The sequence below is a fragment of the Stigmatopora argus genome, chromosome 9 (assembly GCF_051989625.1).
Source record: "Stigmatopora argus isolate UIUO_Sarg chromosome 9, RoL_Sarg_1.0, whole genome shotgun sequence".
NCBI lineage: Eukaryota > Metazoa > Chordata > Actinopteri > Syngnathiformes > Syngnathidae > Stigmatopora > Stigmatopora argus.
Genome location: NC_135395.1, coordinates 4,414,527 through 4,428,084, shown reverse-complemented (window position 1 = coordinate 4,428,084; position 13,558 = coordinate 4,414,527). Strand labels below are relative to the sequence as shown.

The 13,558-nt window shown below is 41.9% G+C and overlaps 1 protein-coding gene across 1 annotated transcript in view; it reads left to right on the top strand.

Moving 5' to 3' along the window:
* The window catches only part of LOC144082577 (atlastin-3-like), a 31,553-nt gene that overhangs the window by 1,875 nt on the left and 16,120 nt on the right, over nucleotides 1-13,558 (top strand). The window contains exons 2-5 of the mRNA XM_077609828.1: nucleotides 5,327-5,538; nucleotides 12,479-12,613; nucleotides 13,253-13,357; nucleotides 13,452-13,502. Of these exons, the coding sequence (XP_077465954.1) occupies nucleotides 5,335-5,538; nucleotides 12,479-12,613; nucleotides 13,253-13,357; nucleotides 13,452-13,502 (495 nt within the window). The 5' untranslated portion in view covers nucleotides 5,327-5,334. The remainder of the gene's footprint in view (nucleotides 1-5,326; nucleotides 5,539-12,478; nucleotides 12,614-13,252; nucleotides 13,358-13,451; nucleotides 13,503-13,558) is intronic.

The following is a 13,558-nucleotide window of genomic DNA, read 5'->3' as shown; positions in this document are numbered from 1 at the left end:
AATGAGATGTTCAAGCCTCTGCCTTTACTTTGGAAATCATACACCTTTGCTCCTAATGCACGTTGTCAGCTACAATGATCACTAAGTCAGTGTTTCCCAACCATGAGCTGCGGCACACTTGTTGCATTGAAAAAATCTCAAGGCACACCACTAGCTGAAAATGTTCTAATTTAAAACTGTCACCTATAATAACATAATAAAGTCATTCTCATCAAAGTTTTATTAACAGGAATTAAATAACCCCCACCAAATTATTCCAAAATCTATTTTTTTTCACACCGATCTAACTTCATCAAAGTTCATGTGCGCAGACAAGCTAGCTTTCAGTTCGACTGATGTTAATATAATTAATGCAATGTTTTTTTAACCTTATTTTAATTTTTGACTTTTTCTCCCAATATTATGCAAAAAGTAATGTGCTCACAGAGACTTTACGTCGCCAAAAGTTGATGCCCCTGAAACCAAACAACTTACGGTTCACATACCGTAAAAACAGGAAAATGACTTAAATCATAATATTACGACATTTTTTCTTCCCAATATTACTTCAACCACCTAACATTAGGAGAAAAGCCGTTTTGAGCTCACACAAACTTAACGTTGACAAAAGTTGTAGCCCGGAAAACCAAAGAGCTTCCGGTTTACTTTACATAAAACTAAGCAACAAAATGACTTTATTCTAATAATATTACGATTTGAATATTGTTATGGTACAATCTATTAATTCATTTTTTCAATTTTAACCTTGTAATAGTTCAATTTTAATCTCTTAATATTGAGATTTCTCTCTTGGATTATTACGATGTATGACTTCCCGCGGCACACCTGAGCATCGCTCACGGCCCACCAGTATGCTATGGCACACTGGTTGGGAAACACTGCACTAAGTAATATAACAGTAATTATATAATTAATATATTGTGGATTATTGGACTCATTACAAAAACATTTTGTAATTATTGACTCAAATAATTCGATGTGATCGTGATTAAGGTTGCTTGACTAATTTAATAGAGTAGGAAAAGAGTTTAGCACATAGATCTGAAATTACATAGCATGATTGTATTGAACATGGAAGACAGTTTTCCCAATGAAAAGAAAATCCCTGGTTGTTTGCTGATGGTGGAAGTGGACGTGTTCCTCTACAGAAGAATTGACCACAAAGAGCTTGTTGAAAGTTGTCCAACCAGCAGAGCACTGATTAGCTGGAAGCCAGGAAGTGTGACGCCCGTGAACATTTAAAAATTGGTACAGAGCGCCACATTGTATGCGTAAACTGCAGAGATAATTTGGTCTGGAAGCTTCCTGATGTCTTCCTTTTTTTTTTTTATTGAGTCAAGCACCAAGTGAAACTATTGTAATTTCCACACCAAATGCCACTACTGCACTCTTTTTCCCCCCATTTGTTCGTACCGTGTGGCTATAACAAGGAATTAGTTGTTTGTTGTTGTTGTGTTTTTTTTCTTAACTAAAATAAAATGATCACTGGGCGGCCCAGCAGATGAGTGGTTAGCGCGTTGGCTCAGTTCGAATCCAGGTTTGGAGTTTGCATGTTCTCCCTGGGCCTACGTGGGTCTTCTCCGGGTACTTCGGTTTCCTCCCACATTTCAAGAACAGTGCATGGCTTGTTAGAGACTCTAAATTGCGCTTAGGTATGAGTCGGAGTGTGAATGGTTCTCCGTCTCCTCGTGCCCTCCGATTGGCTGGCCACCGATTCAGGGTGTCCCTCGCCTCGTGCCCGAAGTCAGCTGGGATAGGCTCCAGCACCCCCTCCAACCCTTGTGAGGATAATCAGTTCAGAAAATGAACAAATGAATGATTACCTTTTTAAGTGTTTTTTTTAAATAGTTTCTCATTAAAAATGAACTAATTCTGTTTTTATTTCGCATGATGACCTTGCTACTTAGGAGGCAGAGTGATGTCACTGGTGGGCAGGGTCTTTGTGCACTATTTCCTCCTCCGTTTGGTTTCATTACTGTGGCGGCCAGCTTTTTAATTGTTTTTTTTCTCTCCAAGAAATTCAACCATTCCATCGGAAAATGGTTAACGAGTGTTGTATAAGTAATTGGAACAACATGAACACTGCCGATACAAGTATCTGTTTTTTCCCCGTCCGACCAAGCAATGAACTGAATGAAATGAACACAGAAGGAAGTAGAGCAGGCCGGCAGGCCGTCTGTTGTTTTTTGTGAGCCATACGTTCTAGAAGACGGCTTTGACCAAGTGACATGTGGTGTGTGGGTAATGATTTGGGTTGCTTCTTTTGGCTAAACTGCAGTAAAATATACCAGTGTTAGATGGTTAGCTAACGGCACATGTGTCAAACCGATCCCGCCGAGGGCCGCAGTGGGTCCTGGTCTTTGTTCCAACTGATCCAGTGCCGACATTTTAACCAATCAGGTGTCCTCTAAAATAAGTAGCACCTGACTTTAATTAACTGATTACACTTGCAAAAGGTATCCTCTTGTTGAGTTGGAATGAAAACCTGCACCCACTTTGAGGACCGGTTTGACACCCCTGGCTTACGGGACAGCGCCTGTAGTTAACAATGACATGGGAACCTAAACAACAAGGCATAATTATAAATTATTAGATTTTTGATTGCCAGGTGTGCTTGTAGAGTCAAGGTTATTAAATGTAAGATATTTGACATTCCGTAGATCCTTTGTGAATGAAGGACAAGGTATATCTGGAATTGTGTGTCTCCGTTTTCCTGAGTCAGGGAGGCGGTCTTATGGTGCTTCAGCCTCCCGTTTGAACTTGTACAGTAAAATCTCATGTTCTCTATGTCCATTACTTCCTACTCTGACCTAATTTTTTAACTTTGTATTACATGTATTGTATTCCAGTGCTAATGAAAAAAAAGTCAAATTCTTCTTCACAAAAATTTTCAATCTTCACAAAAATGTTCAATTGTTCCCTGCAACAATCAATCATTCCATCCTGTCAGAAATCTGCCACCATTATCCCTGTCCCCAAAAAGCCAACCATTGACAGCATGAATGATTATAGGCCTGTTGCACTCGCGCCTGTGATCATGAAGTGCTTTGAAAAGTTGGTAGCCCGCCATATCAGGAATAAAATCCCTCCCTCAATTGACCCTCACCAGTTTGCTTATAGAGCAAACAGGTCCACTGAGGATGCTATTGCCATTGCTCTTCATACAGCACTGAGCCACCTGGAACACCATGGGAACTACGTGAGGATGCTCTTCATTGACTATAGCTCAGCCTTCAACACCATAAAACCGGACATTCTGACTGACAAACTCTCCCACCTTGGACTATCCTCTTCAATCTGCTGCTGGATAAAGAACTTCTTGACCAACCGACCACAGACTGTTAGACTTGGTCTCCACCTCTCTTCCTCCATTACACTGAGCACTGGCTCCCCTCAAGGCTGTGTACTGAGTCCTCTTCTGTACTCTCTGTACACATACTACTGTACACCCACCCACCAGTCTAACGCCATCATCAAATTCGCTGACGACACCACTGTGGTCGGACTCATCTCAGGAGGGGATGAGTCGGCCTACAGAGATGAGGTCAACCAATTGTCTTCGTGGTGCTCGGTGAACAATCTCACACTGAACACCACGAAAACTAAAGAAATAATCCTGGACTTTCGCAAACACGGCACAGATCTGGCCCCACTCCTCATAAATGGAGTATGTGTAGACAGGGTCCAGTCCTTTAAATTCCTGGGGGTCCACGTCACGGATAAGCTCTCATGGTCTACAAACATCACGGCAGTGGTGAAGAAGGCTCAGAAACGACTCCATTTCCTCAGGGTACTTAGGAAGAACAACTTGGGCACCAAGCTTCTGATAACCTTCTATAGAACCACTGTAGAGAGCATCCTGGCGTACTGCATCACAGTGTGGTACGCTGGAAGCACGGCGGCTGACAAAAAGGCCATGCAGAAAGGGATTAACACTGCCCAGAGGATTGTCGGCTGCTCTCTGCCCTCACTGGAAGACATTGCCAGCCCTCGTTACCTCAGCAGAGCCAGGAACATCATAGGGGACCCTTACCACCCTGGTCACAATCTGTTCCAGCTGCTGCCCTCTGGCAGACGCTATAGGTCCCACAAAGCACGGACAAATAGGCTTAAGGACAGTTTTTTCCCCACATCCATCAGAACTCTAAAGTTGCGGTAACATAACACACATTCCCTTTTGCGGTAATATGAAAAGATGTTTGGGTGGTGATCTGCCTCCTACTAGCTGACTGAAGGTAAGTGAAAGACAGTGAGAGGTAAGCGACCTGTATCCATAACAGCAGAATGCCAAATTACAAGATTCCGTAACTATCACTTATTTAGGTCTTTTGCCGAGTAAACGCAGCTTATGGAGAAGCACCACCAATTTCGTCACTTGTAGTTTCTGGGTGTAATGACAAGTAGGCTTTTTTGTTGTTGATAATGACGACAGGGCCTATTTCCGATTATTATTATGATAATTCCAAGCCACCTGTTGATATAGTGATTCACTCGCTTAACTTCGGCGCTGGCAAGCGTGGGATTGATTCAATCTCAGTGGGGATGTGATTGTGAATGCGAATGGTTCTCTGTCTCTCTGTCCCCTACGGCTGACTAGCGACCAGCCTGGGGTGTAGTCTGCCTTTTGCCTGAAGTCAGGTTGAATAGGTGACAATAATTAACAAGCTGTAGACTTGGTGATGGAAAAGTAGTCTGAGCGGCCCTGGTTCAATTCCCGAATCTGTATGGGTTGCAACAGGAAGGCCATTCTAGGGTGAAGGGCAATTATACGGTTTCGTCGTGGCGACCCTGAGGGTTTAAGCCGAAGGTTCACCACCAGTAAGTCACAAGCTTCCACACTCCCACTTCAAATGAATTGGTTGTTTATCAATGTTAATGGCTGCCAATGAGTTAAATTTGGTGGGGTTTTTTTGGAGTTTTGGGCTGCTTTTGAGAAAACCAGTGAGTATTGCATACGAATGAGCTCACTGCCACTTAGCGTCTTGAAGTGTGTTTGGTTAAAAAGGATTTTTCTGACCAGATATGTATAAAACAGATATTTCTGTGTACATTTCTCTTTGTAAAAATCCAAAATTAATACATTGACCTGCGGCTTATAGTCAGGTGCAGCGTGTATGTATGGATTTTTTTTCTTACATTTTGTGAAATCTGGGCGGTGTGGCTAATAGTCCGGTGCGCTCTATAATACGAAAATTACGGTAGTATGATGGATGAAATGAGAATTTGTGCTTTGTTTGAGCAGTAGCAACAATTAACAGCACAGACACCTTGGTTGAGTTCAAATTGTTCAAGTTTTGGAAGATTCATCTTTTCATTTTCCATTAAGGAGCAACAATGGAGGGAACACCAGGCCCAGTTCAGATTGTGACGGTGTGCAAGGAGGATCACTCGTTCGCGTTGGACGAGAAGGCACTGGAGCGTATCCTGCTGTCGCCGGCTGTGCGAGACAAGCACGTCGTGGTTCTTTCGGTGGCTGGTGCCTTCAGGAAGGGCAAGAGCTTCCTTCTTGACTTCATGCTGCGCTACATGTACAGAAAGGTCAGTGATACAATAGCAGACGAGTTGGACATACATGTAAAAAGAGAGCTGGGCACACTCTAGTGTTTAGTACTTTAGTAACATGCTTGGTGGAAAAAAAAACCAAACAAACTGATACATGATGCAAAAGTTTTCACACATTTACTGTGATCTACTGTGACTTTCGCGGCTACACTACACTGTGGATTTTTTTTCAAGTATAAAAAAATAAATCATATTGACATTCCTTTTTATGTGAAAGGTGTAGCACGGCATTGCGGCGTAAATGAATCTACGTGTGGCGTTCTTTTGTACATAATTCAGCTGGTAGGAACCATGTTAATGGGCTCCGCCATGCGGATAAGAGTGAGATACACGGGAAGTGAACGCTCCTCCCCTCAGGAGGTGCACGCCTGTTATGACGATTGGTGTGCTGCGAATAAATAAAAATATATTGAGTACACCACTGTGGTGGAGAGGTCCGAGATGTACCTGGTCTCTCCGCCCAGGTAGCCATGCTACAAATTTCATGGATCGTTCTTCTCCATGAAGCGCTGAAGCTTTCCCTTTTAGATTGCTTTGTGCTGTTTTTAGTATTTCTTCCTTTTACTTTGTTACTTCCTGTTGACTTTGGGTCACTTTACCCTATTTATTCGATTATAACGTGCACCCGTGTATAACGCGCACCCGTGTATAACGCGCACCCATTATTCGTGACTGAAAATTGGTATCAATTTTTTTTCCCACTTTTTCCTCAGCTCATACCAAGGATTACACTGGTACTGGCAACTGGCAAATGCTGAACACATGTCGCCATGACAAAACATTTATTCACAACATCTGGTACGGAAACCTGGTAAAACAAACTACCAGTACGAACACAATTCTCAAATGGAATTTACAACTTTAAATCCTTAAAGTCTAATTCATCATCATCATGTTTAAATTTTTCAAAGTGTGATTCATCATCAGCTTCACCAAACAATTGAGTCCATTCTTCTTGAGCGAGGATAGCTTTCCCTGGGCGGACTCGAGTGAGCGGCTGCCCCGCTAACGTTTCTCTGGAGCAACTTTTTTTTATTTTACTGTTAAGTTCATTAATAGATATACTTTAATATAAGAAAGACATCGGAGCACATATATCCAGTTTTACTTACTTGCAAGTGAGAATCAATCCTGACTCGTCCTCGTCACAGATCATTCTAAAGAAACCAATCCTCTCCTGTCCATTTAGTTGCATTAGAATCGAAACAATTAAGGTTATCTTATTCAAAACAATTGCATAAGCGTTTAACGCGAACAACACAATTAAGGTCAAAAGTCGAAAACAACTGCGGAACACCAATTGCATATCAGGTAAACCGAGCAACACTATTTTAAAACAATTGCGAGTATTTTCGGAGGTTTGATTCGATATCGCCATCTGCTCCGGAATCCAAGTCAAAACAATTTAAGAGTCCTTCACAGATCTTCATTGCGAACTTGCGACTGGGTGAAGGGTCGAGGTTTTAGATCCAAGTCAACAGTCCTCTGATCCAGGGACTGGGTGAGGTGTCAAGTCAACAGTCCTCGGATCCAGGGCAAAACAATTAAACGTCCTCGGAGCCAGCTGCAGGGGGAAGTGTCCTTCGGTAACAATTATACTAAGTGTTTGTCAAGCTTATAATGATTAATATTTCGCATATACATATAATGATTAATATTCCACATATAATGATTATTATTTCAAGCACATTTATAATAGTACCCAAAATAACTCCAACAACTTTTTATTTTACCATCCCTATAAACTTGCCGAAGGCTATTTGGAGAGGCCTGGGTTTTGTAAAAGAAGGTAGATTATATTCCCTAAGAAGGGGGATATACATTTGACTTCCTTGGGCCATATTAGAATGGGCCATCTGGCGGACAAAGACAAGTTTTTACATCTCCCATTATAACGGCTGCGGAGGGGACTTATTCACCGGTGGAGGGCAATTTTTCACAGGGATTTGGTCTAAAAGTAAAGACCATGTATAACGCTCACCTGAACTTTGCTTCAGTTTTTTGGTACAAAATGTTGCGCGTTATACTCGAAAAAATACGGAAAATGTGCGAAAGCAGGCTGACTACACGTAAGCTACTAATCAATGGTAGAGATCAAGGTAAAACTAAATCATGTGCAACTTGATGAAATGTACGAGAAATACAATTCTGCTGTCAACAATTGCAGGGTGCTTTGTGTGACATATTCTCGCTACTTTGAGAATGTCCTCTTTGTTTCAAGCAATCAGTCAAAGCTGAGAAAAACTCCAGTGTAGTTGCTTCACTGTTGGTACCTCCTAAGGCCTGGGGCATTCTGTGATATGTGCAGGTCATCATGGGAGAGACCAACTTTAGCCTGCCAATTTAAAATGAAAATACTGTACAGTAATTCCTTGAGATACGAGCTTAATGCGTTCCGGGACCGAGCTCGTATGTCGATTTACTCGTATCTCAATTCAACCTTTCCCATAAAAATGAACTAAATACAAACAAATTCGTTCCCACCCTCTAAAAAAACACAAAAAACAGAATATTACAATGGAAAAACATATTTTTATTGGTTCTATTTCACCATCCACTAACAGAGTAACAAATAACTAGTGGTTATGATGTTTAATACTTAAACCACTCATTATTCATTACAGCGCGTGGTTCGCGCAGGAGACAGAGAGAGAGAGCGAGAGAGAGAGAAAGAAAGAAAGAAAGAAAGAAAGAGACACTTGTTGGACGGCAACGCGCTCATAACATAACATACTTAAACATAAATTTAACCTAAATGAAGGGTTCTGGTGGTGTTGAAGGCTCCCCTTTTTCAGATGCTTGCTTTGCTTTTAAATTCATGTAAATTCTGCTGGCTTTTTTGCATATTATCGACTCGGTCACGCTATCACGCTATCTAACTGTTTATCTTTTATCCATATTAAAAGAAGGCTCTCCATCTCGTTATGAATGTCACTGCGCAGGTTGGAAATTATGGTTAGTTTTGGGAAGGTTTGATATCCTTAATGTGTCCTTCTGCTTTAGGATGGTGCATATTGTTGAAAAACACCTTGTACAGTGGTACCTCGAGATACGAGCTTAATCCGTTCCGGAACTGAGCTCGTATGACGAGATTCTCGTAACTCGAGCGGACGTTTTCCATTGAAATGAATGGAAAACAAATTAATTCGTTCCAGCCCTCTGAAAAAACACCAAAAACAGGATATTGGATTGGAAAAAATGTTTTATTTCTTCTAATTCGCCATCTATTAACAAAGTAACACATAACTAGTGGTTTAATAGTAATAAAATTTGTTTAATCTAACTAAAATTGGGCAGATTTCAACGACGGGAGACAGAGACGTTTGGGGGCGTGGGCGGGGGGTTCCTTTTTTTTCCCACGACAACGCACTCGTAAACGGAACAAACAAATTTAAATTAACTTGGATTAATATATACAGACACTCAAACATACGTTTAATGTAACTTTACACAAAACTGAATTCTAATTTTGTTGTAATCTTTTGTTACCTTCGTTTTTCGGGTTGGCGGTTTGCCATGCCTCACGTTCGCTATCGATGGACTGTTTGCTGTTGTATTGCCTTCAAAATATTCCCAAAATGATGCACACAAATGTCCTCACAATAGGATAACGCATGACCACTTTCCAACGAGAAATAGTCTTTAAAAAACGATCGCGGGAGCTTTCCTAAGAAAGAATAACAGGAAATGACATAGCTGAGCTTCCCACGTAGTGATTGTGGGTAATGAAGTTTTATTCTGAGAAAGGTTGCCATTGCCTATGGTTTTGTGTGCAGGAGTATACTTCATTACCCAGAAAGCCCTCTTTTTGCATGCGCGTTGTGCGTTTCCTGGTCGTATGAGAAACTCGTCTGAATTAATTAGTTCCGTGCTCGTAAATATTGTTATACACGAAAGATATGCAAAAAAGACCTGGCTTGGTCGCATCACGAAATTTTGACCGCATAACGGCCGAATTATTCGATCGAAATTTCCCCCGTAAGACGGGCATTTTGTATGACGAGCGGTCGTATGACGAGGTACCACTGTATTGGCGAGCCAGCTCCGTCACGCGTACACCACTCATGGAAAAAAATGCAACGCTGTGCCCAGTGCTCGTAGAGATCTTTACGTGAGGGAGATGTGGCGAGAAAGATCACAAACAGCCTGGGTGTCTCGTATGCTCTTATCTAAAAAATTGTCTTGTATCTCAAGGCAAATGTTTGCTTAGAATTTTACTCGTATGTTTGCTCGTCGTGTTTGATTTATTTTTATTTTTTTAAGCTTTTCTTTCTTCCATAACTTTCGGGAGAGGGCGATGGAAGTTGGGCTGCTAGCCTGGACTTTTAGCCAGGTAGACTAATTGTAGTTGTTTCGTCAGCGGCAGTCCGTCTCTCTCTGCCGGGCCAGCACCTGCGATCGCGCCAAAGTCAGCACAGTTTGTTGCCTGTTTGTTGGCATCCTCTCTTGCAGATGGCCTGCATACACCCATAACACCGGGAGTCTGAGGTGGTGTGTCGAAGGAGCCAATCATTGCTTTTTTAAATATTTATTGAACAGCCAAAACACACATTGGATGTTTTTTTTTGTATACAAGTAATGTTCTTAGAAATCCACGACTGAATTAAGTAGGAAATGCGGAATCTCAAAGAGGCACGGAAGTCGCGTCTGAGTCACCTGATTTTGCGGATCTGCTGACACCATGTACTGATCCGATACTTCGGAAGTAATACCACATGGATGTTTTTTTTTTCCTCCTCAAAATTTAACCAACCGATCCGACATCAAGCAGGGTTATTAGTGAAAACATTATTTTGCAAATCAGTTGTCCAACACAAAATAAGCTTGTGAACAAATTTGCGGGAAAGAAATTGTATTTCTCTTAACAGGGTGGAGTGCGGCTAGTTTGCATTGTTTCTGTGGAGCTACTTGCTTAACCACAACTTTCTACTGTATTTGCCCGTGGTAAAGAGGAAAAATATGTGACAACACGTTCTCAGGGTAGGGCATTTCATCCGGTCTCACTCTCACACACACACACACACACACACACACACCCTCACACTCGCTCGCATGCACGCATACACAGTGCAGTGCAGATCTGCACTAGCATACGGTCTGACATTGGGTTCAAGGATTTCATCTCGATACCTCATGGCACTCAGAGCACCAATTCCTAGGCAGTAGAGGTCTGTGGGTCCCTTCATGGATATGCAGAGCTGCCAGCTACTCCGGAATTTCAGGAGTATACCCGAAAATGCAAGGCAAACTCCGGGACTCCGGACAACCTCCCTAAACTCCGGAAATCCCCAAAAATTGTCACTTTTTTTTTTTTAAGCAACTATTTTGGAAAATTACCATATTTCCCATTTGAATCTCTCGAAATTCACACCATCGCTACGGCTTCCGCCATCTTGATTCAACTGCGCTGTAAACTGGAAGAATTCGGTAACACGAGAACATTGTGAATCATCCGAGTTACAAGTTCTGACCAATGATTTGTCTTGTGCGACTTCAGCGCATATTGATTTTGCGTGAATCGCATTCACTGAGCTTGGGACAAGGGTACTCCTGAAATGAGGTCAACGGAGGTTGGCAGCTTTGGATATGCCTCCCCAGACCATCACTGACCCACCACCAAATACCTGTCATGTTGAACCACATTGCAGGCAGCACAAAGTACTCTTTATCACAGGTGCTCAGGGTGAACCCACTCTCCTCTGTGAAAAATACAGGGCACCGGTGGTGGACTTGCAAATTCTGGTGTTCTTGAGCAAATGCCAGTCGAGCTCCACAGTATCGGGCAGTGAGCACTTGGCCCACTACAGGACGCCGGCCCCTCAGGCCACCTTCATGAAGTCTGTTCCTAATTGTTTGGTTAGAGACATTCACACCACTGGCTCTATGGAGGTCATTCTGTTGACCATGAGCAGTGGCTTGTTCCGCCTTGGACAAAGGAGCAGGTGTCGGTCATACTGATGGGTTAGGTACCTGTTCAGCTCTATGAGAATAACCTCCTGTATCCTGAAATCTCAATCAAAATGTATTTTTTCCCCAAATTAAACAAAGCGATCCAACATTGAAGAGGTTATTAGAAACATTTATTTTGCCAATCAGTTGTGTGGCCCAAAATATAGTGGCGAACAAATTACGTATAAATCTTTCTCGTAAACCAAGAGAAAAAATTTGATGAGTGGAGCTCTTTTGTTTGTGATTTTCTTCACTTTTGTTTTATTCTGCCAAGTTTGAAACGTACTGTATATGTATTTCTTGCAATATACCTCTGAATTATTTTGTCGTTTAGAACCCTCTTTCACTGCCATTGAGAGTTATAGACATTGAATCAATTTCAATTGCAAAGGCTGGCATTTAATGCTAAATTTAACAGGCGTTTCTATGGTTTCGATGTGGCAGAGAGAACATAAAAGTAAAAATCACAATTAAAAGCTCAATTTATCATGAACTATTTTTTTAGGTAAGTTTAAGAGAACTCATATATAGTACCCTATGATATGACTATAATGTTCGATAGTTTTTTTCAAATTTTCCCCTCAATACATTTCCAATGTATCGAATTGGGACTCGGTTTAGACCACAGGTGTCAAACTGATTCCAGAAAGGGCCAAGAGGGTGCAGTTTTTCCTCCCTACTGAAACAGCGCAGACAGTTAGGCCAATGAGGAGGTCTGCTGGAAGAAGCAGCACCTGACGCCAATCAACTGTTTACAGTTGTAAGAGAACAGATTGGTGAAGAGGTGTCGTCTTGGTGGGTTGGAACTAAAACCTGCACCCACTCGGCCCTTTCTGGAATAAGTTTGACACCTATGGTTTAGACCAATCCAAAAAAATCAGGTGGCTCGGACTCGACTTACTAGTTCTTATTGTTCCGGAATATTTATCATTGTATAGCACTAACTCGCTCTACGGCTTCCCCACAGGGCGACGAAAACTGGCTGGGCCGCGACGACGAGCCGCTGACTGGGTTCTCTTGGCGAGGTGGCTCAGAGCCTGAGACCACCGGCATCCAGATCTGGAGCGAGGTCTTCCCCATCCAAAAGAGTGATGGAACTGAGGTGCTTCAATGCAGGCCGCCATTTTTATGTTTTATTTTGCCTCTCTATCCCAAGTTAAAAAAAAGCGTTTAACATGCCGTTGATTTGTATCGTTTCACTTAGATTAACAAAAACTCTCTTTTCCACTATAATCTACTTAACTTCATAACCATATTAGGCCCAAATATACTGTGATCTTTCCCCTACTTTGCAGCTTCAACATTCATGGCTTCAGTACATTGCGTTTTTTATCTTAAGTATTGAAAAAACTTCATAAAAATGTCAAAATCCTCGCGGAAACTCGCAAGCGCAAGGCAGGAGATGAAAAATGGCGGAGAATATGCCGGAAGTCAGGGCTTGTTAGAGGCTGGTTGCGTATCCTGAAGAAGACTGATGGGCCGAATAAAGCAAACAGCCGAGACGGGTGCGCGTTATACACAAATTCCGGTGAAACACTGCCCTCCCCCGTTGAAAAAGTCCCCTCGGCAGCCGTTATAACATACATTTTTATGAACATTTTTTCATATGTAATTTAAAAAAACATGAATGTTTATGCTGAAGTGCTGAAGAATCACAGTATAATCAATGTTACACTGATATTATATTGCCTCTATTTAAATGCCATCATTTTGCACTGTGATTTTGCACGTGGTCCTGTAGGTGGCGGTAGTGCTTATGGACACTCAAGGAGCATTTGATGACCAGTCCACAGTCAAAGACTGCGCAACCATTTTTGCCCTCAGCACTATGACTAGCTCCATTCAGGTGATCACACATCAAATGTTTGGTTAATTATTTATCTTGAGCCATTTCTGCCGAAGATCAGGTAGCATTTGTCATTCTTGTTTATTTTGTGCAGATCTACAATTTGTCTCAGAACATCCAAGAAGACGACTTGCAGCAATTACAGGTTTGCATTCAGTGTGGTGAGGTTGCATTTTTCAACATGATTTTAAATCTTGTCTT